This window comes from Chrysemys picta, chromosome 17 (genome assembly GCF_011386835.1).
Source record: "Chrysemys picta bellii isolate R12L10 chromosome 17, ASM1138683v2, whole genome shotgun sequence".
In the NCBI taxonomy this organism is placed as follows: domain Eukaryota; kingdom Metazoa; phylum Chordata; order Testudines; family Emydidae; genus Chrysemys; species Chrysemys picta.
The window spans coordinates 21,875,262-21,900,519 of NC_088807.1; the positions used below are offsets into that span (position 1 = coordinate 21,875,262).

Consider the following 25,258-nt stretch of genomic DNA (forward strand, 5'->3'; position numbering starts at 1 on the left):
ACCACGTAAGGTGCCCCTTAATACCCTGTGTGCCCCTTTCTCCCCCCACATTCCCACAAGGGGGAGGGTAAGATTCTGCAGATAAACTTTTGAACTCTGGAGCTGCACTGACTAGAGACAGAGACTTTTGCGTTGTTGGACTTTTGGGTGATTTTTGGGTTGCTGGACTCAAGAGACTTTTGGGGTAATGGACTTTTGGGACTTTGGGGGTGGGTCTTTTGCTCCTGGTTTGTGCTATGAAACCTGTTTGTGGTGTTTTCCCAATTTAATGCTGATGTCGCTTACCTTGTGTTATTAAACATTTTTTGCTACACTCAGACTCCGTGCTTGTGAGAGGGGAAGTATTGCCTCTTAGAGGTGCCCAGGGGGTGGTATGTAATTGTCCCAGGTCACTGGGTGGAGGCTCGAGCTGGTTTTGCATTGTGTTATTGAAACAGAACCCCTAGATACTGAACCTGGCCCTTGTTGCTGCCAACTCAGATGGGCAGAAGGGTTACATATGTACATTGCATCATATATGCTGTTGGTCGGTTATTAATGAGCTCTGTTTCACATGTGTGGATCCCCACCACTCCCTGGGGGTGTGCTAGGGTGACCAGATGTCCCGATTTTATAGGGACAGTCCAGATTTTTGGGTCTTTTTCTTATATAGGATCCTATTACCCCCCTGTCCCAATTTTTCACACTTGCTGTCTGGTCACCCTAGGGTGTGCACATGTGTGGGTCCCAGCTGCTTCCTGCCCCCCTCATTGAAGCAGGTGTGCAGGGTTACTTCCCTGGGAACTGCAGGGCACTAGTGGACATGGGGCTGGCTGGAGGTAGGGTCTGGTTGCAGGCAGGGCAAGGGGTGTGGGGCTGGCTGAAGACGGGTGTGTGGGGCGGGCTGACTGGCTTCAGGCAGGGCCACAGGGGGGTGCGGCAGGGGTTGGCAGGGCTGGAGACAGAGGAGTGCGGGACTGGCTGGCTTCAGGCAGGGGGGTGTGGCAGGGGTTGGCTGGAAACAGGGCAGGGGGTGCCAGGCTGGAGGCAGGTCAGGGGGTGCAGCAGGGGCTGGCTGCGGGCAGGGCAGGGGGTGCTAGGCTGGAGGCAGGGCAGGGGGTGCAGCAGGGGCTGGCTGCGGGCAGGGCAGGGGGTGTGACAGGGGCTGGCTGCAGGCAGGGGGTACAGGGCTGTCTGCAGGCAGGACAGGGGGTGCAGGGCTGGTGCAAGCAGGGGGTGCAGCAGGGGCTGGTTGTGGGCAGGGGATGCAGGGCTGGCTGGAGACAGGGGCTGGCTGCGGGCAGGGCAGGGGGTGCGGGGCTGGTGTGGGCAGGGGGTGCAGCAGAGGCAGCTGGAGCCCTGACCCTTTAAATAACCCCCAAGCCCCCCGCTATCCAGGGCTCTGGGGGCTATATAAAGGACCCGGGGCTCCCCTGCTTCTACCGCCCTGGCCCTTTAAATAGCCGAGGGAGCCCTGGGGAAGTGGCGGGGTTCTGGTGGCTATTTAAAGGGCCGGGGCAGTAGAGGCAGTGGGAGCCCCGGACTTTTTAAATAGCCCCCAGAGCCCCGTAGTCCTACCCCAGGGCTCCAGCAGTGGGGCTCTGGTGGCAATTTAAAGGGCCTGGGGCTCCAGCCCCTGCTGGGAGTCCCAGCCCCTTTAAATTGCCCCCTGGGGAAGCCGGGCCACCCCAGTATGGCGCACAGGCTCTTGCCAGTACGCCGTACCGGGGCTTGGGCGCAGAGCCCTCTTAGGCACGGGGCCCAATTCAGGGGAATTGGTTGAATTGGCCTAAAACCGGCCCTGCTCCACAGAGTTTACAAAGGTCTCTCGGGGGTATGACAGGAAGCTCAGACTGCGACGGATAGAGCCGTAAAGACTTTTTATTAAAATCAGTGAAATAGTAATTCAATGGTAAAATAATCAGAGTTACAATTGCATTACTGCTATTCAAAAGCTATCTGTGGTATTATGGAATTATATACTACAAAGCTTTGGTTCATATACTCACACCCTTCCTCGGTAACCTGGTGGTGAGAGACACAGGGCCGGCTTCACCTCTGGCGGTTCCGGTTCCTCAAATCTTGAGGGAGAGGTGCAGCACTTGGAAGAAGCTAATGCTAAGCACGATCGAAGCTAACTTAAAGTTTACTTAACTAACTTAAACTTAAAGCCTAATAAACACAACTAAGAACAAAAGCTCAGGGAAACCAAGCTTAGCCTAGTCTGTTTGGAACTTAAAGTTTGAAAAGAAAAACGAGTACAGCCTATTAATTGTTAGTAGTCGTCGTAGATAGATGGATCCCCCCCAGCCCGGTGGGTCACTTCTTTTATAGGGCACAGGTGCCGGAAATCCTTCCTCCTATGCCCAAACTTTACTTCCTCACCCACAAAAATGTTCGGCTGCACTTACTTCATAGGCTAGTATGTTTGTACGTGTTGATGGCATGTACATATGCACATATGTTATTTTATTTTTCTTGTGATGGACCTGTTAAGTTTGTGGGTTCAGACTTGGAACCCCCCTAAGCCAGTCTTCCATTATTGATCTATCTAGGTGAAAGGTCTCAGACATATGTAAGCCAACTTTGCTACCTGGGTGAAAGGTCCCAGATATAGACATGCTAACCTTGCCTTAGCTTAACATACAGGATATGGCCTGTAGGTCCCTTGCATTACAGCCGAACTTATTTTAATATAAAATCGATAAACCTATTACAATAAATCAAATACCGGATATACTCGTTCATTAGCCCGTTTGTTTATAAGCCGACCCCCCAAGATGGATAGGTAAAAATAGCAAAAACTGTATGACCCTTTCATAAGCCAACCCTATGTTTCAGGGGTTGGCATCTGCAGCCCTCAGCTCCCAGTGTCCGCGGTTTGCCACTTCCTGCAGCTCACGTTGGCTGGGAACAGCTCCCAGTGTCCACGGTTTGTGGTTCCCAGCCAACGTGAGCTGCAGGAAGTGGCAAACCGCGGACACTGGGAGCTGAGGGGCTCTGAGCCTGCAGACGCTCCAAGTAAACAAAACGTCCTGACGTGACAGCGGCTTACCCTGACGGGCCGGAAGCCAAAGTTTTCTGACCCCTGCTGTATTTTAAAAGCTGGCATCACAAGAAATCCTCAAAAGTTTTGCTAGAATTATTTGAATGTACTCTAACAAAACACCTGTTGTTGTTATAATAATAACTGAACAAATAGGTATTCACCTTCAAAATTATAGTCAATATTTAAAATCAGTAAATGGATATTTAAAACAAGTAACTTTGAACAATATGAGACTTTAAAAAGTCTTAAAATCCTTCAAAGGCTGAATCACTCTCTGATCCACCAAACAGTTCATTAAACTCGGCTTCAGTTTAATGCACCTGCATTGTCATCATAGATGTCGGCGGTGTCGTCTTCAGACTCAGATTCCTTCTCATTATCAGCCTCTGTCGTGTCATCATTAAATATGGCATCATCTTCTGACCCGTCGAGTGCATTGCTGATACAGCATTTCCTAATTTTCCTGATTTTTCTACCATTTCCGAGGGAATGGACACCCACGTGTCCTTGATCCACTGGGCGACCAGATTGATTTCGGACTTCATAAGATTGCCACCTTTTGTCAACTTCGCCATGCCTAAGCACATCCATTCAGACCACATTTTGCGTAGCCTGTCTTTAAAGGGTTTGTTCAGGCAGACATCAAGCGGTTGTAGAGCTGAAGTTAAGCCTCCAGGTATTACAGCCAAAGGAGTTTTCATATTTTTGACCACATTTTTCACCTCATCCGTCTTGCGTGCCCTGAACATGTCCCAAATGAGCATAGCAGGTTTCTTGAAAAGTGCTCCTGGTCTCTTATTCCACACTTTTTCCAGCCATTCAGTAGTCCCACTTTCATCCATCCATCCCTTTTCGTGTGCACGTACGATGACACCAGCAGGAAACTTCATGTTTTTAGGCAAGGTTTTTCTTTTAAAAATAACAACAGGAGGGAGCTTTGATCCATTTGGCAAACATGATAAAACCACCGTAAAATGGATTTTTTCATGGCCAGTGGTTTTAATTAAAACTGTTTTTTCACCAACACCAGTTACCGTTCTGTTGCTCCAGAGGTTGAATGTCATTGGTGTTTCGCCCATATTTCTTATTTGTGACAGTTCAAATGCATATTCCTTTTGATCTTTTATAATAAACCTTTGGAAAGATTTGATTTTTTCTTGCAGATCTCTCGGCAGCTTTTGCGTTATCTTTGTTTGCTGACGAAGACAGAGACCATGACGGTTCATGAAGCGAGTACACCAACCCGCTGATGCGACAAACATTGACGACTTTACTGACTTGTATTTGTCGTCTTTCGACATTTGCAGAGCACGCAGACGAATTCCAGTTCTAGTGACATTGTACCCATTTTGTCGACATTCAACAACCCAATTATTGAGATCTTTCTCTGGTTCAGGAAATGAAGCGCACCTCGTTGGATATTTTTTCTTGTTTCTTGGCATGTCTTTTAGTGTTTTATTTTTTCTCCATTCTCTTACTTGCTTCTCATTGATACAGAATTCACGAGCAGCGGCACAATTATTGTTCGCTTCTGCATATTCAACAACTTTAAGTTTGAACGCTGCGTGATAAGAAGACCTTTTTCTTTTGATTTCACGGTTGTTCATTTTAAATACTAGTATGAAAATAGATTATTATTATTATTGTAGTTATAGATTTTGTAGGACTTTATAGAGGAATGTCACCTGCTTTATCACTGTCAAATTATTATTGTTCTTTGTTTATTTCAAAGTAGATTGGCAAGTCTGTAGGGATATCAGGCTATTTCAATTTTATTAGAGATTCCATTGATTCTACACGTTATATTTTCCTATTGGCTCAAGACTTATGAGGTCCATTTCAAGCCAATCTAGTCCACTAAACAAACCCTTTGCAACTTTAAAAGGCTACAGTATTGACATCAATAAATGGGTTGGCAAACTTTGGCTCCCGGCCTGTCAGGGTAAGCCGCTGGTGGGACGTTTTATTTACTTGGAGCATCTGCAGGCATGGAGCCCCTCCGCTCCCTGTGGCCGCGGTCCACCGTTCCCAGCCAATGGGAGCTACGGGAATGATTACATAGAGTTTAAAATCATCAAATTTTGGTGTACACTGTTTATAAGCCGACCCCCGCGCTTTGATGCGTCACTTTTTTACCAAAAATATTCGGCTTATGAACGAGTATATATAGTACTTAAACTATAAGAAAAGATACATATATGCAAGCAAGCAGGCTAATCCTATAGGTTACAGGACCTGGCCCCGCGCTCCTTGGTTGGGTGGAAGCCGTCATCATTCCCAGTGGAGTTGGGTCAGTTCTCCCTGCGGGAATAGAACCAGTGTCTGTCAGGGGTGGCGGCGAGAAAACTGGAGGCCTGGTGTCTGTGGTTAGTTATACAGGGAACGTCTCCTCCCCCCAACCGGCAATGGCGGCTCTTCCCCGGGCTGAGCCGGCGTCCTTTGGGAGAGGACGGGACCCAGGGATTCGGCCGGCTCAGCACCGCTGGGATCCCAGAATGGGGAGGATCAGCCCAGCGAGACCCTGAGCGCAGATACAGCCCCTGCCTGGCTCCACGGAAACTGGAACCAAAATCATTACTGACTCGTATTAATTACCAGGAGCCCCTGTCCTGGGCCAGTTCCCCCATGTGCTCGGAGCTGTACAGACACACAACACAGAGACGGTCCCTGCCTCAGCCAGGTGCCATTCACACCTGGAGTCACTGTGGAGCAGGTCTGGGTGCAGTTCTGATTTCAGAGGAGGAACGCCCCTTTGTCTATAAAGCTGAAGGAGAGTGTGTCTGCCAAATGGGGCTGTATCAAACCAGGGGGGGCTAATTCCAACAGCCCAGACATGCTCTGATTCCCCTGAGCATCCGGCTGGGTGTGGGGCTGGGAGCGGAGATGCTGAGCCAGGCCCCAAACCTGCTACCACCAGATTCACGGGGTCGCTGGGCTCCGACCAGACGGGCAGGTCCCACTTGGTGCTATATCGGCAGCTGTAGCTCCCTGCGTCTCCCTGGCTCATGTTGCAGATGGGAAACTCAACTACGTCCCCTGTGGGGTCCGTGGCGCGCTGTGCAGCCGGGTCTCCAGCTTTACTCAGAAGGACCCTCGCTCCCGGACACCGACACTCACACCGGACATTCACGGCTCCCCCCGGGCGACCCCCCTAATGGGGTGCAGGGAGATGTTGGGTTTGGGGTAGCTGGGCTCTGCAGGCAGGAGGAGACTGGCCGTGAGACACAGACTCCAGCACGGTCACTGCGCCCCGTCCCCGCAGCCCGGCCCCAGTGATGAGGCCGATACAGGGGCCTGCAGGGAGAGTCTCCTGGATGCTTTTCCCCCGAATCCAAGACCAAGAGAGCTGGGATAGCGACACAAGAGACATGGGGTCCCCCACCCCTCAGCAGGGCAACGGCGTGGATCCATCTGCAAGAAGCCCATGGAGGGGTGGCTGGGGCAGGGCAAGGAGAGGCCGAGGGGACCTAGAGGCCAATTGCGTTTTATCTCCATCAGCTGGGGAAGGAGAAATCAGTTGAGTGGGGAATGATCACAAGTGAATCAGAGTTCGCTGGTGTAGCAGGAACTGCTGGGTAGGGTCACACTGGGAACTATTGCTGAGCTCGCCTGGACAGTAACTGCCATTGGCTGAATTCAACCCACTTCCTGGGCAACAATTTACATTCCTGGAGCACCAGGATCTGGCGTTAGAACGTCCAAGGCACTAGGCCAGAACCCACCGCTCTACGGTCCCTTCGCGGCTTCTCTGTTCTTAGGCTGGTTTGTTGTGTCTTGAGCCATCCCCTTGCGCCGTCTCTGTTTGCTGCTCTGAGTTCCAGCTCAGATACCTGCAGCTATTTCTCCAGGCGATGGGTCGGCTTCTCAATCGAACAACTGTCCCTCCGCTGCTTTATCTAGAGTCCCTTTGCTCTCGGACAACTTTTCCCTTCCTCTCGCTGCCCCTGAAGTTTCTGGGCGGATGATTTGCTTTACTTTCGCTACAGCTCACTTCCTCCTCATTTCTTCAGCCCGTTTCTCTTTGCTCACAGCTGGTTTCTGTCACGTTTCATTCATGCTTTACTTCTCCTGTGGTTTTCTAACAATTGCTTAGGTAACGTAGAGACTCTTTTTTCTTTCTGTTTCACTGCCTGGTTCTTCCTTTAACTTTCTCCCACATACCTCTGTCTTTCCTCTGTCTGCCTCCTCCTGTTCCTGCCATCTCTGTCCCTTCTCAATGGGACTTTCTCCCTGCCAGCTCTCTGCCTGCTGCCCTTCGATGACACAACTCGGCCACCAGGTCCCTTTCTACTGGCTCCCCGTTTGCTGGGTCCCTGCATTTCTGGTGCATGTTCCTACCTCAGTGGCTCCTGGTATCTCTCTCCTGGCGCTGGGCAGCCTCCCTCCAAATTCTTTCCGCCGTTTCCACCAGGAGCGCTGGGGGCGGGGGAGGAGCTGCTGGCTGCTGTCCCCCACTGTTTTCTTTCTCTTCCCACCACAAAAAAACACCACCCCAGGCTTGAGCTCCCCCCACTTCCGCTGCCCGGGAATCCTTGGGGTTCTCCCCACAGCTGTGAGCAGCCACCTTGTGCAGCTCCCACTGCTCTTTAACTCAACAGCCCCCAGCCCCAGTGGGCATCACACAGCCAGCCTTGGAATGTAGGCACAGGCTGGGGGCTGGGCCGGCCGGGCAGCCCCTGGGCCCTGACTCCTCTGTGCATCCCCAGAGCCAGAGGAAGGAAGGGGAGCATCACCCTGGGAAAGGCCCCTTGCTCTGCAGCTCCCCCTGGGGCAGGGATCCCCCCTCCCTCTACCTTGAACCTTCAGCAGCTGCTGCTGCCCCTTGCTGGGGAACCCACCATTAATTCCGTCCCTGCCCCCCAGCTGGGCGTCCCCTCTGCTGGGCACAGAGCTCAGGGCAGAGCCTGGCTCTGAGTGCCCCATTGGTGCACAGACCCCCTGATCAGAGGCGTGCACAGGAATGAAAATGTGGCCGCTTTTGGAGGGGCACTTTGTGTGCCCCCCGCAGCCAGAGGAGCTGGCTCTGCTCCCTGGAGGAGTTCTGTGCTCCAACCTCACTGATTCAGGGGGCCCCTGTGCCTGCTTCCCCCCTTGCACATGCCCCTGCCCCTGAGGGTCCAACTGGGAGTGGGGATACTGAGCCGGGCCCCTCACCTGCTACCACCAGCTCCACAGGGTCACTGGGATGCGAAGAGGCAGACGCGTCCGTTTTGTTGCTGTATCGGCAGTGGTACCTCCCTGCATCTCTGCGGCTCACATTGCGAATGGGAAACTCAGCCACGTTCCCAGCCGGCTCCACCTCCTGCAGCGCGGTCCGGTTTCCATCTTTGTACAGAAGGAAACTCATGTTCTGGTATGGAGCCTGACACCGGACGGTCACGGCTTCCCCCGGGGTCACCTCCCTGCTGGGGTGCAGGGAGATGGAGGGTTTGGAGTAGGTGGTCTCTGCAGTGAGAAGGAGACAGGCCGTGAGACAGTCCCCGGCACAGTCACTGTGCCCCGTCTTTTCTGCACATTCCCAGAGACGGGGCCCCCTGGGAGAAAACCCAGCCAAAGGAACCTCTCTGACATCCCAGAGATTCCTGGGAGCTACACCCGAATCTGCCTAAAATCCAAAGTGTCCCTCTGTACCCATCTAGCTACCTAATGGGCCCCCACAGGCTGGGAGCCAGGACTCCTGGGTTCTATCCCTGGCTCTGGGAGGGGAATGGGGTCTAGTGGTTAGATCGGGAGGGGGCTGGGAGTCAGAGGTGCTGGGTGCTGCACAGACATGGGGAGAAAAAGCCCCTGCCCTAAAGCCAAGTCCTGACTATCTAACCAGACACAAGGTGCAGGAGGGATGATTACGGTCATTCAGACAAGGGAAAATGGAGGCACAGGGAAGTTAAGTGACACCCCATGGAGTTTACCGTCTGCCCAGAGACCCCCATGATGGTCAATCCGGAGTCACCCCTGACTGCACTGGGGGCAGGGCTGGACTCTGATCTCAGCCCACCAGTAGGGTGACCCTATTTCCCTATGTTGAATATGGGACACCTAGTAAGTTACTCATCTTCAAGCGAGTTCCACGGCAATCAAACAGAACTACGCAGTACAAACCTTCAGATTAACATCAAATGACTGAGCCCCTGTTGAAAAGAAACACTGTGTAGCTGGATTCTTTTTATTTACCTTCTTATCTGTAAGGCTTTAGGGTTCACATGGGGAGGGGTGACACACACACACCCCTAACCCCCCCCTCACCGGGAGAGGTTACACACACACACACACACACACACTCTAGTACCGCTCTCTCACATGGGGGGGAGTGACTGACCGACCCGAACCTCCCTGCTCAGCGCTCTCCACCCTCCATGCCTGGCTGGGCCCCCAGGGATGGACCCGACTCTCCTGGTACCTGACGCTGTGTCTTCCCGAGGCAACATGTGTGTGGCAGGGAAACTCAGGGTCACATGCCCCCGCCTCCAGATTTCTGCCAGTGTTCTCACCAGAATGTGGCCAGCAGCAGCCTTTCCGCACTGTGTGGGAGGAAAAGGACGGGAGCTGCTTCCAGCCACCAGGAAGGAGGAGGGGGTGTGACGGTGCTGCCTGTGGGGGCCAGCTGAGGTCACTTAATTAGGGTGAACGGCAAACAGAATGGGGCAGACAAACCCCAAACGCTGGTGGATCTACCAATACTTAGATTTACCAAGCCAGCACAAAACAGCTTCTGTACTACCTCACTGGTTACTCAGAAATACAAACAACGCAGTTTTCTTAAAGTGCCCAGTCTCAGGCCTCCGTCCAGACCTACATGTTAGATATGTGATGATTACTGAAAATCTTATTTTATCGTATAAAAGAAAAGGTTTTTTTAATTCCAAAGGATTAGCCACATACCCAGGTCCAGTTATGATTTAGATTTTACCCAAAATACACGCTATCGTTCATTTTTATTAACTAAACAAAAATGTACTATAAAAGAAAAGAGAGAGTGTTGGTTAAAAGATTAATATACAGACAGACTTCAGTTCAATTCTTGAGGTTTAGACACATAGCAGAGATGAGTTTGTAGTTGCCAAAAGTCCTTTTAGAGATATAGTCCAGAGGTTATAGTCCAACGTCCATATTCAGGGTGACTCCAGTCAGTGACTGGAGATCTCAATCTTTGTGGCTTAAGGTTTCCCCCTCTTGAAACCCAAAGCGGATCTAAGATGAAGAAGGATCATGTCCCGGGTTTTTATACATTTCCAGCAGCGTTTCATCCTGAGAAAACAATAGGCTTAACTTTCCTTCTCCCAAACATCATGGCAATTAGCAAAGGGTAATTTATTCATTAAACAGTTTAGATACAGGTTACCACAACCTTCAAAGAGACATAGACAATAATACTATTTCACTCAAGTATCATTCTAAATGTTAATATTCCTTTTTTGATCTTTGAATTAAAGCTATAGCAATAGACAAGACTCATTTGCTTACATTACAAGACCTGAGCAAACACCTCCCCTTCTACCTTTAACAATGCAGACTTGCATTTCAAAGCTTTATTTATTTGCATATTTTCCTAACCAGTTTCTAAAGTTCGGCCATGGGTCAGGTCAGTCTGAGTTAATTAACTCTTTCTGGCCCTGTTACCTTTCAATGAAATATTATATTACTCTCATAACGTCACACCCTCAACGCAAAATGGATGCAGGAAGGGATGACACAAACATCACTGACTGCACCCCAAGAGCTCCCCATCCTGGGTTCTATCTCACTACAGCTAGTACGGGGTTAGAAGCCGTATCAGTGTATAACAGAAATGGTTTACCCGACGCATGTTCAATAACATGACTGAATCTTTTTACAAACTTCAGGTAAAACTTGGTTAGCACCATAGCGGTTTGGATCTGCTCTACAAGTTAATGTAGATATGAATGTTGTTCATAGTATAGAAAGCGTGGCATTTAGCCATGAAAGCAATATGGTAGTGTGCCTTCGTTTTTCTTTTTATATAGCACATTAGGTCTGGAACGTCTTTTCTCCTGTGAAAAGTTTGAAGACTGTTTACAGGCACTAACAGTGCAACATTAGCATTACAACAGAAGGCGTGTTTTTATGTATTACTTTTAACATGTTCGAGGGATTTTTCAAAAGATTAGGCACATCTTTACAAATCTTGGTATTAGCAAAACATTAGTTACAAAATTTACCATTAGCAATAACAACAAATCCATTGCAAGTGTTTATTTACAGGTTTCAGGGTAGTAGCCGTGTTAGTCTGTATCCGCAAAAAGAACAGGAGTATTTGTGGCACCACTCGATTACAGACCTAAAAGTCGCAATATTACAACAAAAAACCTTCAAAAAACAGACTCTGAGAGACTGCTGAATTGGAATTAATTTGCAAATTGGACACCATTAAATTAGGTTTGAATAAAGACGGGGAGTGGATGGGCCATTACACAAAGTAAAACTATTTCCCCATGTCGGGGACTTTTTAACCCAGACGGCAAGGTTCGTTGTCTGACCGCAGAGTGAGAGACAGGCAACACCAGCAAGATCCAGTACAAGCTCTTTATTGAAGAGTGCACACAACAATAGAGAGCGGCCCGTCTCCAGAGAGAACCAGCCACGATTACAACAACTAGTGAGATTATATAGACAGTTCCGTCGCGTCATAGTTAAGCAACTTAAAACCCCCAATGGGGGGGGGAGAGCTCAGTGGTTTGAGCATTGGACTGCTAAACCCAGGGTTGTGAGTTCAATCCTTGAGGGGGCCATTTAGGGATCCGGGACAAAAATCTGTATGGGGGATTGGTCCTGCTTTGAGCAGGGGGTTGGACTAGATGACCTCCTGAGGTCCCTTCCAGCCCTGATATTCTATGATTCTATGAAACCCCCCTTTACTAGTTAAAAGCTTCTAATATTCATACATATCTATCTTTTTGACAGTACAAACAGTTCATGATGCCTCAGCAGCTTCTTATCAGCTTCTTCGTCATGCACCAGAGGCTGAGAGAAAAGGGGGAGTTCGGTACAGATAAAGGACAGAAACAGGGAGTGGGGACTTCGAGTCTCCATCTGTTCAAACAAATTGTTCCTAGTACATCTGGTACAAGAATGCGGCCCCCACCTCCTATCTTATCCCCTGCAGCTTAAGCAAGAGTGCTCTCAGGTCTTACAGGGAGGCAGGAATGGCCTAGCAACTACTGTTAGCCTGACTTTGGCTAAGCTGGCCAAACAATGTTCTATACTCCATATTTTTGGGCCTAACACCCATGCTTATTCCGCCCCCCTCCCTCCCCCCCAGTTCCTTATATCTCCTTGTCAAGTGCTGGAAATGGGCCATTTTCATTACCACCACAAACAGTTCTTTTTCTCTCCTGCTGACAACAGCTCACCTTAACTGATCTCTCTCCTTATAATGTGTATGGTAACACCCATTGTTTCATGCTCCCTGGGTGTATATATATATATATATATATCTTCCTTCTGTATTTTCCACTACATGCATCTGATGAAGTGGGCTGTAGCCCACGAAAGCTTATGCTACAATAAATGTGTTAGTCTCTAAGGTGCCACCAGTCCTCCCGTTCTTTTTGTTTGTTTAGTTATTTTTGTCATGCCACACCTTTGGCTTAATACCATTGGGGTTTGGGCCTTTTAGAATTAACCTGTGGCTTCCCTTTGCAAAATTAAGTTGTTTTTTATATTTCTTGTCCTGAAGGATTAAACCCTGATTTCTCTTCCTCAACAGACTTTACTGGCTGATGGGGTGGGCTTTCTTTGCTAACAGCTATTAGCAAATTTTTCTTCTCCCTGTCAGCCAGGTAATTTGCATTAACACAAACACGAGCTTTTAGATTTTCAGCTGCTACCAATTTCAAGGCTGGACTCTGTTTTACAGAGATCCCACACAAATCCAAAGAGTTTGAGAGTGAGAGTTTGCTTGCTCTCCCCTGCATTTTTAAGCATTTAGCCATAAAACTGTTCTGCTCTGAAACACCAGTAACCAAATCAGTCCTCAGACCCTGAGGCCTTGGCTACACTTGCAAGTTACAGCGCTGTAAAGCCTCCCCCAGCGCTGTAACTCACTCCCCGTCCACACTGGCAGGGCACTTGCAGCGCTGTATCTCCCGGGGTACACCGCTGCAGGTACTCCACATCTCCGAGAGGAATAACAGCTGCAGCGGAGTGGCTACGACTCACCGGTGTGAGTGTAAACGCTTGCAGTGCTGTACTAATCACCTTGTCAAGTGGCCAATCCTCTCCATTGTTGTGACCGGCTGCAGGAATGCGGAAGTGCCGGTTTCAAAGCTCGTACCGCAGAGAAAAGCAAACAGTTTGCAGCTTGCTTTGAGTGAGTAAATGAATGAGCAGCGGGCCGGGAGTTCGGAACTTGCAAAATAGAGAGGTGACATGCTCCAAAAAGCACTCTCTCCCCCCCCACACTCCCTGTCACAATCCACCCCACCCCCCCGTTTTGAAAAGCACGTTGCAGCCACATGAATGCTGGGATAGCTGCCCATAATGCACCGCTCCCAACACAGCTGCAAATGTGGCCACACCACTGCGCTGGCAGCTGTCAGTGTGGACAGACTGCAGCGCTTTCCCTACTCAGCTGTACGAAGACAGGTTTACCTCACAGCGCTGTACAGCTGCAAGTGTAGCCAAGGCCTGAGGCACAGACTGCTCACTTAAAGAATTAGCATGGAGACATTTCTGTTTTAACACCATTGTCTTCCCAACACGCTGGCCGAACAGCCACTTGGCTATAGGGCTGCTTAACTTTCTTAACAGCTTTTACTTCATTTGAGACCTTCTCAAAACTATCCACACTGGATCTTTCAACAGGAAAGTCAGTGGATCCATTTACAACAGAAATTTTTTGGCTGTTAGGAACTGAAACTTCCTGGATTAACTCACTTTTACACCCTTCAGTTGTAGCAAACTGCTTGCACAGATTATTATGAGGAGTCCTTTCCCCAGGAACTTTTTAAAGCAACAATTTACCCCTTACAGAAATTCTGCCCTTACCCTCTTCACCCAGGGCTTGCTCTAAAGCAGTGGTTCCCAAACTTTAACAGCCCGCGAACCCCTTTCACTAAATTGTGACATCTTGTGAACCCCACCTGAAAATGAATATTTCCAGGGATTTAAGTTTAAATGTCCTCACTGTGATGGATTCTCTTGCTTTGTTCTGCATAGCTCTTGGTAGGGTGACCAGACAGCACATGTGAAAAATCGGGACGGGGTGGGGGGTAATAGGAGCCTATATAAGAAAAAGACCCCAAAATCGGGACTGTCCCTATAAAATCGGGACATCTGGTCACCCTAGCTCTTGGAAGTCTGGAACCACTGGAGAAAGATAAAGTCTCAGGTCTGGTTCGGCATCCAGTCTGTTTCTGTATTTGGTTTTCAGATGTGCATACGAGGAAAATGCTTTCTCGTACAAGTATGTTGTTGAAAATGGTAACAAAACTGAAGGAGCTTTTTCTGCCAGAAAGGGGTACTCGTTTCTTAAACTCAGCCAAAAGTTGATCAATGATAAATGTCTGAAACTCCTTTTCAGTTCGTAATCACAGGAGATCTCAATCAATTTCTCTTTTTCCTGGTGTTTAATATCTGTGTTGAGAAAGTGGTATCATCAAAAGGGTTGCAAATTCAGTCATTATCGCCTGACATAGCTGGAAAGTATTCCCTGAAAGTTGTGCAAAGTCCTTTTAGGTGTGCAATTATATTGGTTGTAGTGCACTGATCCAACTGAAGTTTATGTTCTGCCAGGAAGTCATGAAGATTACTGAAACACTCAGTTTGATTGTTTTCCAAACAACTTTCCCAGAACTGCAACTTCTTTATCAGGGTTTCAACTCGCTCTTGCACATTGAAAATTGTTATATTGAGGCCTTGAAGAGATAAATTTAGGTCATTAATTCTTGAGAAAATATCTGCTAAATAAGCTAGGCTCTGGAGCCAGACATTATTTTCCATACAGCTGGCAAGGTGGAAAGGGTGACTGTTGAAAAAAAACCTAGGATTTCCGTTCTAACCTCAAACAAGCGCACAAGGATTTTACCCCTTGAGAGCCATCTAACTTCAGTATGGGTCAACACACAGTCATGTATACTACCCATTTCTTCACAAAGTACATGAAATATTCTGGAATTTGTTGGCCATGATTTTATGAAAATCACCATTTTCACTGCATTGTCCAGCACTTCCTTCAGTCCCTCTGGCATGCGTTTTATTGCAAGGGCTTGTTTATGGATGCTGCATTGAGTCCAAGAGACTTTTGATGCAACCTTTTTTGTTCGAGCTACAAATCCAGTATACTTCCCCATCATTGATGTGGCCCCATCAGTGCAAATGCCTAGGCAACGACATCAATCTATTTCCTTTTCTTGAAAATATGCATTAGTGAGATTGAAGATATCTTCTCCAGTTGTACGTTCTTCCAATGGTCGGCAAAACAACAAGTCTTCTTCAATCATACCTTCATTCACATAACGTACAAACAGTAGCAAAATAGCTAGATTAGCTACATCAGTTGATGCATCCAACTGTCTAGCATAATATGGACTATTTTTTCACTCTATGTACAATTGTGGTCTCTACATTATTTGACATGTCATTAATTCTTCGTGACAACGTATTATTGGACAAAGGTACCATGTCAATCCTTTTTGCAGCCTTTTTTCCGAGCATGCAATGAACTACATCTTTTATACATGGACCAATCAAGCTCTCTGCTATGGTATGGGCTTCTGATGCTTTTGCTACTCGGTAGCTCACGCGGTATGATGCTTTAAGTGCATTTTCATGATCAGTACTTGCTTTGGATATAAAACTGGTAATGTCACTTTTCTTCTCAGCTAATTTTCGCTTGAAAAAATCAACAGGCTTGTTGAGTTGTGCAGGATGCCTAGTCTCTAAATGGCACCAAAGTAGAGAAGGTTTGAGGCTGCTGTTTGCTAGAACATCACCACAAATCACACACACAGTGGTTTTGGATGTTCTTGATCACCAATGCATGTAAAGCCATATTTTATATAATCATCGTCATATTTTCTTTTCTTTGTAAGTGACTTTCCAGGACCATCATGATCATTAGACTTAGATTTTCCACAGTGTCATCATCAAGAGAATCATCAGGAGAGTGATATCGCTCATGGTGACCTGGTTGAAATATGGGAATTTAATTAAGGGGACAGAGGTGGCTGAAAAGAAATCTTTCCCTGTAGTAAGCCAAGCGCGGGGGGGGGGGAATTGGCGCTGAGCTTTTTACGTGTGGCTAGCAAGGATCTTCCCTGATGCCAGCCACGCGGTGGGGGGAGGGATAAAGCGATCATCCCAGAGAATTGGATGGGGGGGGGTTAGTTTGTTTTCTGCTGCTGAAGGTTAACAGGAAAACCGCAGCACTCAATGAGCTTTGCTTGGTATGTGGGAAAGGAGAGCGCAGAAGCCAAAAGACAATGGCTTACCATGGCCGCATGGAAGCCGAATTCTGTTGCCCGGACCTGCGTCTGTGATCTGTAGCAGCAAAGCCACAGGCACTCAATATTAAGAGGCAAAATGCGACCTTGCACAGAAATCACATGTCTATGTAATGTGAATAGTGTTGGTCACCGTGAAAGAATATAAGCATTGTTCTGTAAAATGTATCTTTTTAAAAAATTCTCTCCTTTTTTCCCTCCCTCCAGCAGCTGCAAATTTTTGAAGCCTCCCTCCTCCGTCCCGAAGGCTATCTCAGATAAGGTGTTGGAAAAAGAGAACGCGAGGAGAGATGTTTGCGGCAATCATGAAATCCACCTGCAATGAAAGAGCTCATCTAAATGAGAGGAAGGACACGGTTTCAAAGTATAGGAAAGATGCCAGTGAACGTGAGGACAGAAGGGACCAACTTGAGGAGAGGAGAGATGCTCCAGATGAGAGGTGGCGGCAGGAATATCAGAGGAGGCAGGATGCAACACTGGGACTGCTGCGTGAGCAAATAGACATGCTCCGGCATCTGGTGGAGCTTCAGGAATGGCAGCAGGATCACAGACTGCTGCTGCAGCCCCTGTATAACCACTCTCCCGCCTCACCATGTTCCATAGCCTCCTCACCCAGACGTGTAAGAACGCCGGGGAGGGGGAGGCTCCGTGCACCCTCCCATTTCACCCCAGTGGACAGCCCAAGCAAAAGGCTGTCATTATTTTAACCTTTTTTTAGTGGCCTTTTCCTTCCCTCTGATCCTGCTCCCAAACCCCACCCGGGGTACCTTCTCAGTTCTCTCCCTCTTTTTATAATCAATTAATAAAGAATACATGATTTTAAAATGATAGTGACTTTATTTCCTTTGAAAGTAAGCTGTGATTGAAGGGGAAGGGTTGGTTGCCTACAGAGAATGAATCAATAAAGGGGGTGGGTTTTCATCAAGGAGAAACAAAGAGAACTTTCACACGGTAGCCTGGCCAGTCATGAAACTGGTTTTCAAAGCTTCTCTGATGCACAGCGCTTCCTGGTGTGATCTTCTAATCGCCCTGGTGTCTGGCTGCGCGTAATCAGCAGCCAGGCGATTTGCCTCAGCCTCCCACCCTGCCATAAAGGTCTCCCCCTTACTCTCACAGAGATTGTGGAGCACACAGCAAGCAGTAATAACAATGGGAATATTGGTTTGGCTGAGGTCTGAGCGAGTCAGTAAAATGCACCAGCGACCTTTTAAACGGCCAAATGCACATTCCAACACCATTCTGCACTTGCTCAGCCTGTAGTTGAACAGCTCCTGACTCCTGTCCAGGCTGCCTGTGTATGGCTTCATGAGCCATGGTATTAAGGGGTAGGCTGGGTCCCCAAGGATAACTATTGTCATTTCAACATCCCCAACAGTTATTTTATGGTCCGGGAAGTAAGTCCCTTGCTGCAGCCGTTTAAACAGAGTAGTGTTCCTGGAGACGCGAGCGTCATGAACCCTTCCCGACCAGCCCACGTTGATGTCGGTGAAACGTCTGCTGTGATCCACCAGTGCTTGCAGCACCATTGAAAAATAACCCTTGCGGTTTATGTACTGGGTACCCTGGTGCTCCGGTGCCAAGATAGGGATATGGGTTCCATCTATCGCCCCACCACAGTTAGGGAATCCCATTGCAGCAAAGCCATCCACTATGGCCTGCACATTTCCCAGAGTCACTACCTTTCGTAGCAGCAGCTCAATAATTGCTTTGGCTACTTGCATCACAGCAGCCCCCACCGTAGATTTGCCCACTCCAAATTGATTCCCGACTGACCGGTAGCTGTCTGGCGTTGCAAGCTTCCACAGGGCTATCGCCACGCGCTTCTCAACTGTGAGGGCTGCTCTCATCTTGGTATTCTGGCGTTTCAGGGCAGGGGACAGCAAGTCACAAAGTTCCATGAAAGTGCCCTTACGCATGCAAAAGTTTCGCAGCCACTGGGAATCGTCCCACACCTGCAACACTATGCGGTCCCACCAGTCTGTGCTTGTTTCTCGGGCCCAGAATCGGCGTTCCACGGATAGAACCTGCCCCATCAACAACATGATCTCCAAAGTGCCAGGACCCACGGTTTGAGAGAATTCTGTGTCTGTGTCCATGTCCATGTCCTCATCACTCTCATCGCCGCACTGCTGTCGCCGCCTCCTCCTCGCCTCATTTTTCTGGTCCTGGTTCAGCATAAACTGCACGATAATGTGTGAGGTGTTTGCAATGTTCATGACTGCTGTCTTGAGCTGAGCGGGCTCCATGCTTGCCATGGTATGGCGTCTGCTGTGTTCACCCAGGAAAAAAGGCATGAAACGGTTGTCTGCCATTGCTTTCATGGAGGGAGGGGTGAGGCTGTACCCAGAACAACCTGCGACAATGTTTTTTCCCCCATCAGGCACTGGGATCTCAACCCAGAATTCCAATGGGCGGGAGAGACTGCGGGAACTATGGGATAGCTATGGGATAACTACCCACAATGCAATGCTCCGGAAATCGACGCTAGCCCCGGAACATGGACGCACACCGCCAAATGAATGTGCTTAGTGTGGCCGCATACATTCAACTTTATACAATCTGTTTCCCAAATTCGAATTCTGTAAATTCGGATTAATCCCGTAGTGTAGACATACCCATAGACACAACCTTAGGATTAATCCTTTTCTGTGCCTGGTTTATGTTAACTTGAATGAACATAGCTTTAATATCATTCCCAATCATAAGATCCTTAGGGATGGTGTCTTTTACTTCCACAACCATGGTGCCATCAAATCCCTTCCATTTAAGGTGGATTTTAGCCAAAGGCACCCTGACAAAATACTTAGCTAAAGCTACAACAGTTACACTTTCATCTGGCAAATAATCTTCCTTTCTGACAAAACTTGCTTTGACCGAAGTAATATCTGTTGCAATGTTCCTTTATGCCATTCACCGTACTCCATTCACTTCTGCACTGCTAATAAACTCTGCATTATTTCCCCCATATATAGCTTTAATATGAGTTTTAAGGTTAAAATTTTTAGAGACAACAGAAACAGCATTTGCACACAGGGCACCAACGCTGCGCTTTGTGAGGCTTGCCTGTGAGTTTATAACAGGATTAGCATTGGCCGTGGCATTTGGGGTTGCTGGTTTTGGGCTGCCCTTCAGGGTCGGGCAATCTGATCTCATGTGGCCAAGCACACCATAGTGATAGCATTTAACCTGTTTAGTCTTGGGGTGAGAGCTTCTATCCTCTGGGACCCCATGAGCAACTTTATGAGAGTCGGCGCCAGGTTTACCTTTAAATCCTTCCCTTCTCTTGAACTGGGGAGAATGGTGATTAATTTTTCCATTGGATTTTCACCCTTTCCAAGCCCTGTTTTGGGTATGGGCATTCGCAATCTCTGCAGCCCATAGGACTGACTCAGGGTCCCTATCACACACAGCTGCTCTCACATGGTCAGGCACAATGTCTAAGAACTGTTCCAAAGTTATTAAATCCAGCAGTTTTTCAAAACTCCCATGTGCCTTGGCTCCCATAACCCACTTTTCGACAAAACCCATCAGCTTATGAGCACATTCTACAAAAGTACAATCATTAGACATCTTAAACTTTCTAAACTTAACTCTGTAAGAATCAGGAGTAACCTTGAACTGCCTTAACACAGAATTTTTAAACCACTTATAATCCAAGGCTTTTTGGTCCCCCAATTCATTAAATACCTCCCTGGCTTTTCCAGTCAGTCTGGTCAGCAGGACAGGCATTCGCTGATCATCAGGGATCTGGTACAGATTGCAGAGGCGTTCAAAGGTACCCAAAAACTCCTCTATATTCTTAGCATCGTTGTAGATGGGACACATCCTTTCCCAGTTTTTTTCCTGGCAGTGGGGAAGTGGAGCACCAGGCGGTGGTGACTTTCTCTGCTCTTCCAATACGCGTAGCTGAAGTCTGGCCATCTCCTGTTGCATCTGTTGAGCTTTATTCTTCCTTTCATCAGCTTCTTTCCCTCTCTCGGCAGCTTCTCTTTCTAATTTAGCTATTTTTTTTTGCTTTTTCAGCAATCGAAGATCTGCTAGTTTCTGTTCATGCTCAAGTTGCAGTTTATTTGCTGCCTTTTGCATTCTAATGGCTTCTGCAGCTTCTGTAGCCTCAGGTAAGGGCTGTGCTCCTGCCTCCCAATCACTGGCCATTAACAGATCTCTCCGTTCTTGATTCGTAGCTTTCTTTCTAAAGCTTATCCCCTTTTCTGAACACAAATCTTCCAGGGCTTTTCTGTCAAGGCCCTCATATGCTCTTTGCTCACCCATTGCAACTGCTCCTTAACTAACCAAACTCTCAATACCAAAATTCAAATTTGGACAGCGTGGGGCTCTGATCCAAAGCTTAATTGACCTAGTTCTGTGTATCCCGCCGACTACGCCACTGTGATGGTGCTGCCTGTGGGAGCCAGCTGAGGTCACTTAATTAGGGTGAACGGCAAACAGAATGGGGCAGACAAACCCCAAATGCTGGTGGATCTACCAATACTTAGATTTACCAACCAGCACAAAACCGCTTTTATAGCGCCTTACTGGTTACTCAGAAATACAAACAACACAGTTTTCTTAAAGTGCCCAACCTCAGGCCTCCGTCCAGACACACACGTCAGATATGATGATGATTACTGAAAATCTCATCTTATCATATAAAAGAAAAGGTTCTTTAAATTCCAAAGGATCAGTCACACACCCAGGTCCAATTATGACTTAGATCTTACCCAAAATACACGCTATAGTCAATTTTTATTAACTAAACTAAAATTTATTAAAAAAGAAAAGAGAGAGAGTGTTGGTTGAAAGATTAATATACGTACAGACTTGAATTCAATTTTTGAGATTCAGACACATAGCAGAGTTGAGCTTGTAGTTGCCAAAAGTCCTTTTAGAGATATAGTCCAGAGGTTATAGTCCAATGTCCATATTCAGGATGACTCCGGTCAGTGACTGGGGATCTCAATCCTTGTGGCTTAAGGTTTCCCCCTCTTGAAACCCAAAGCGGAGCTGAGATGAAGTATGATTATGTCCCAGGGTTCTTATACATTCCCAGCAGCCTTTCGGCCTGAGAAAACAATAGGCTTAACTCTCCTTCTCCCAAACATCCTGGCAATTAGCACAGGTTAATCTATCCATTAAACACTTCAGATACAGGTTACCACAACCTTCAAAGAGACATATAGACAATAATACTATTTCACTCAAGTTTCATTATAAATATTAATATTTCTTTTTTGACCTTTGAATTAAAGCTATAGCAATAGACAAGACTTGTTTGCTTACATTACAAGACCTGAGCAAACCCTACCCGTCTCTCTCTAACAATGCACATTTGCATTTCAAAGCTTTATTTATTTACATATTTTCCTAACCAATTTCTAAAGTTTGGCCATGGTTCAGGTCAATCTGTGAGTTAATTAACTCTTTCTGGCCCTGTCACCTTCCAATGAAATATTATATTACGCTCATAACGTCATGGGGGGGGAGGGATGACTTGGCCCGTGTCTTTGCAGAGCTCATCTCTCCCCCTCTCCACCATGGATGGAAGCAGCTTGTCCCTTCCTGCCCGCACAGTGCGGAAAGGCAGCGAACACCCCCAGGCTGCTGCTGGCCACCCACATAACCCAGAAGCCTCCTGTCCCCCAGCTACAGCGCGGGCAGGAAGGGGTTAAGCCCTAAGGCTGCATTGTGCACCAGGGCCCAGGGAACCTGACTGCAGGGGCCTCAGTGACCCCGGCCAGAGACGGGGCTCAGCAGGGGAGGTGCCTAGGGGACCGAGCAGCCCCGTGCTCCCTGGGGGCAGGACCCAGGGCGAGGGGGTCGGGGGTGAAGAGGGTGCTAAGCCCCTGCCTGGGGGGCTGGTGTGGAGTCTGCAGGTTCAGGGTGGGAACAGGCTGGAAATCCCTTCCCCCCACCTCCCCATCTTGGGTTTTCCCAGGGTGCCAGCCCAGCCAGAGGCAGTGGGGAGAGGAAGGGAGGAGCCTGCCGGCCAGGCTGTGGGTGAGCTGAGCGCTCCAACCAGGGGCTGGTTCTCTGCACAGCGCTGGGTTGGGCTGCACTCCGCCGGGGGGATATGGAGCAGCAGCAGGGCTGGGGGATGAAGGGGTAAAGCAGGGAGAGGACAGCCAGAGGGGGAGCACGTAAAGGCCAATGTTTGGACAGCAGAGGTGACACGTAACCGGCTGCTGCCTGGCACCGGCCTGCACTCACCAGCCACCACCAGCCACCGCAGCTCCTGTCAGACAGAAATGGGACACAGGGCAGGGCACTGCTGGCCAGGAGCTGGTGCTGCAGGGGCTGTGCTGATGGACAAGCAGGGGAGCGGCGGGCCCCACACGCTGCATCTTTTCCCTGCCACCAGCCCTGCACACCCACCCCCGTCGTCAGCCACTGGTCCTACAACTCACCCTTGGCAGCTGGTGAGCAGGGATCCGGACAGTACTGATGTGGGGCGGGGGGGGGGGGGGGGGGGGGACAGAAAATACGGGATAATTTGCCTGTTTTTAAGAAAAAGTTGGGACACCTGCAGGAAGGTTAAATATAGGCCTGTTCCTTTTAAAAATGGGAGGTCTGGTCACTCTTCCCCATCAATCAGGACTCACTCACCCCGGACTGCACTGGGGGCAGGGCCAGGTTCTGATCTCAGTCCCCTGGGATCAATACAAAGAGGTTGAACTGATTTTTGAGGTGAAGTTTCAGGGCTCAGCTCCTCTTTTCCTCTCCCCCTTACCCCCTCCCCATCTTGAACACTAAAGTTTCCCCTACCCCACAGATACTCACGTCCCGACACCCTGCTCTGTCCGGCCAGCCAGCAGCCTGGAGAGGAGACGGCTCGTTAGTGAACAGATCCCAGAGCGACTCAGATCCTCCATGCCCCATGGGCACATGCCCTGGTCTCAGATCCCTTCATGGGCACATGCCCTGGTGGTCTCACATCCCCCCATGGGCACATGCCCTGGTCTCACATCCCGCCCCCCATATGGACAGAAGCCCTGGGTGTCTCCAATACTCACCAAGGAAGATGATCATGGGAGCAGATGCCATAATGGGGGCAGCAAGGGGCCCCTCAGCGCTGTCACCACCACCCCGGTGCCCAGCTCCACCGAGCCCTGAATGAGGAACTCAGCTGGTGGCTCCAGCTACAGGAAGTCGACAATGTTTCGTCTCTTCCTGCATCCCTCACATGCTGTCTCTAATCTGCAGGCGAAATCTACTGCGGTCAAAGAAAGCAAAAGTCCCTGCAAAATCCAACCCTGGGACTGTCAGCCTGGCCAAGTGTCATGCAGCTCACAGCTTGTCTGTGTCTCTGTGGAGAGGGGGGACAGGTCCCTCAATGTACCCTGCAGCCTTGTGAAAGGTGCACTGGGCTGGGCTAGGAACCAGGTGACCACAGAGTCTGGTCTTCAATCTTCCACTGACCACGATTTCCATGACAATTCCATCCCCTTTTCATTCTGGGTTCAAGTGGCTGATGACCCATTTAGGTAAATTTAATATCTGATCATGCAATTAAAGGCTGGCGTCGTAATGGAGCTGCATGAGGGGCAGATTTAAGATTGCTCAGGAAACCGTAACTGTGGCATTTCCTAGTGCTGGAGGGTTTGACTCTGCCAGGGCCTCCCAGAGGATTCAGGGGGCATGGCCAAAGCAATTTCAGGGGCCCCTTCCATAAAAAAAAGTTGCAATACTATAGAATACATATACTCATGGGGGCCCCTGCGGGCCCCAGGGCCTGGGGCAAATTGCCCCACTTGCCCCCCCTCTGGGCGGCCCTGGACTCTGCTGCCTTCACGCTCAGTCTGTCAACATGCCCATCTGCGACCCGAGCCGTGGCACCGTGTGAGGAGCGGGCGCGATGGGGAACACCTGGGTTTGCTGCCCCTTGCGCCATAGCTGAGCGGTGATGACGGTTTACACTGTAATGCCTGGTTCTAAGGGGCTTTTCTCAGTGTGCGAATTAAATGAGGAATAAAAGAAAATCAGGGAAGGAGAAATTCCATCCTGGGCCCCCAACGGGGCACCAGCCGGGAGAGACCCAGGGACCTTCTAATGCCCCCGCAGAGACCCTGCCCCCGAGCTGGAGGAGACACTGTCAGTGGTTATGTGGCCAGGACCCTAGAGAGGGACGTGACACAGGCTTTGTGTATACGCCATTGGCTAGAGGGCAGGAGAAAGCTGCGGAGCAGGGGGCTCTATTCCCGGCTCCGGGAGGGAAGTGGGGTCTAGTGGTTAGAGCAGGGGGCTGGGAGCCAGGACCTGGGTGTGGTGGTCACCCATCCATTCTCACATGAGTCGGGGGCAGAGTTAGAAGATGGTTCAGCCAGGAGCCCGGCCGATGGTCCCAACGGGATTCTAACATCTCCCAGCCCCCTGCTCACCAGCTGCCCCCCAACAGCTGAGGAGAGTACCCTCATAGCTGCTCTCAGCCTCAGAGAGCAGTAGGGGGATGAGCAGCAGATTCGCTGTCTAGCAGAGTCACCCCATCCGGCCCCCTGTCCCCCATCCTGCCCCCTGGCCTATCCCCCGTCGAATCTCCCCAAGCCTGCCCCCCACACACCCTGCCCCACCACAGCCCGTCTGTCCTCACACCCTTCTCCCCTGCCCTGTTTCCCCTCAAATGCCCATCCCCCGCCATCAGTGAAGATGGCTGCCATCTCCCAGTGTCCCCATTGGGCTTGGTGTCAGGCTGCCCTCAGGGAAATGGTGCCGACCTAGACAGGGAGAGGCAGTAAGAAGCAGGGGAATACAGAGGGTGGGAGAATGTGGGGGAACA

General features: G+C 49.2%; 1 protein-coding gene across 2 annotated transcripts; it reads right to left on the reverse strand.

Annotated features, from left to right (window-relative positions):
- Positions 1–1,842: 1,842 nt before the first annotated feature.
- On the reverse strand, positions 1,843–24,956 carry LOC135976381 (platelet glycoprotein VI-like). Of its 2 annotated transcripts, XM_065571717.1 has the most exons (4): positions 23,499–23,720; positions 23,266–23,301; positions 8,183–8,473; positions 1,843–5,329 (listed from the first exon to the last, which is right to left on the reverse strand). In XM_065571717.1, the coding sequence occupies exons 1-4, from the start codon at positions 23,527–23,529 to the stop codon at positions 5,202–5,204; spliced, it is 486 nt and encodes a 161-aa protein (XP_065427789.1). In that variant the 5' UTR covers positions 23,530–23,720; the 3' UTR covers positions 1,843–5,201. The 2 variants fall into 2 exon arrangements, with proteins under 2 accessions (XP_065427789.1, XP_065427788.1); XM_065571716.1 differs by lacking the exons at positions 1,843–5,329; positions 8,183–8,473 and adding an exon at positions 9,946–21,550 and having other exon boundaries at positions 23,499–24,956.
- Between the last annotated feature and the right edge of the window lie 302 nt (positions 24,957–25,258).

Excerpts from the sequence above, each read along its gene's own strand:
- LOC135976381 (XM_065571716.1), bottom strand. The coding sequence starts at position 18,809 with ATGAAAGCAATGGCAGACAACCGTTTCATGCCTTTTTTCCTGGGTGAA.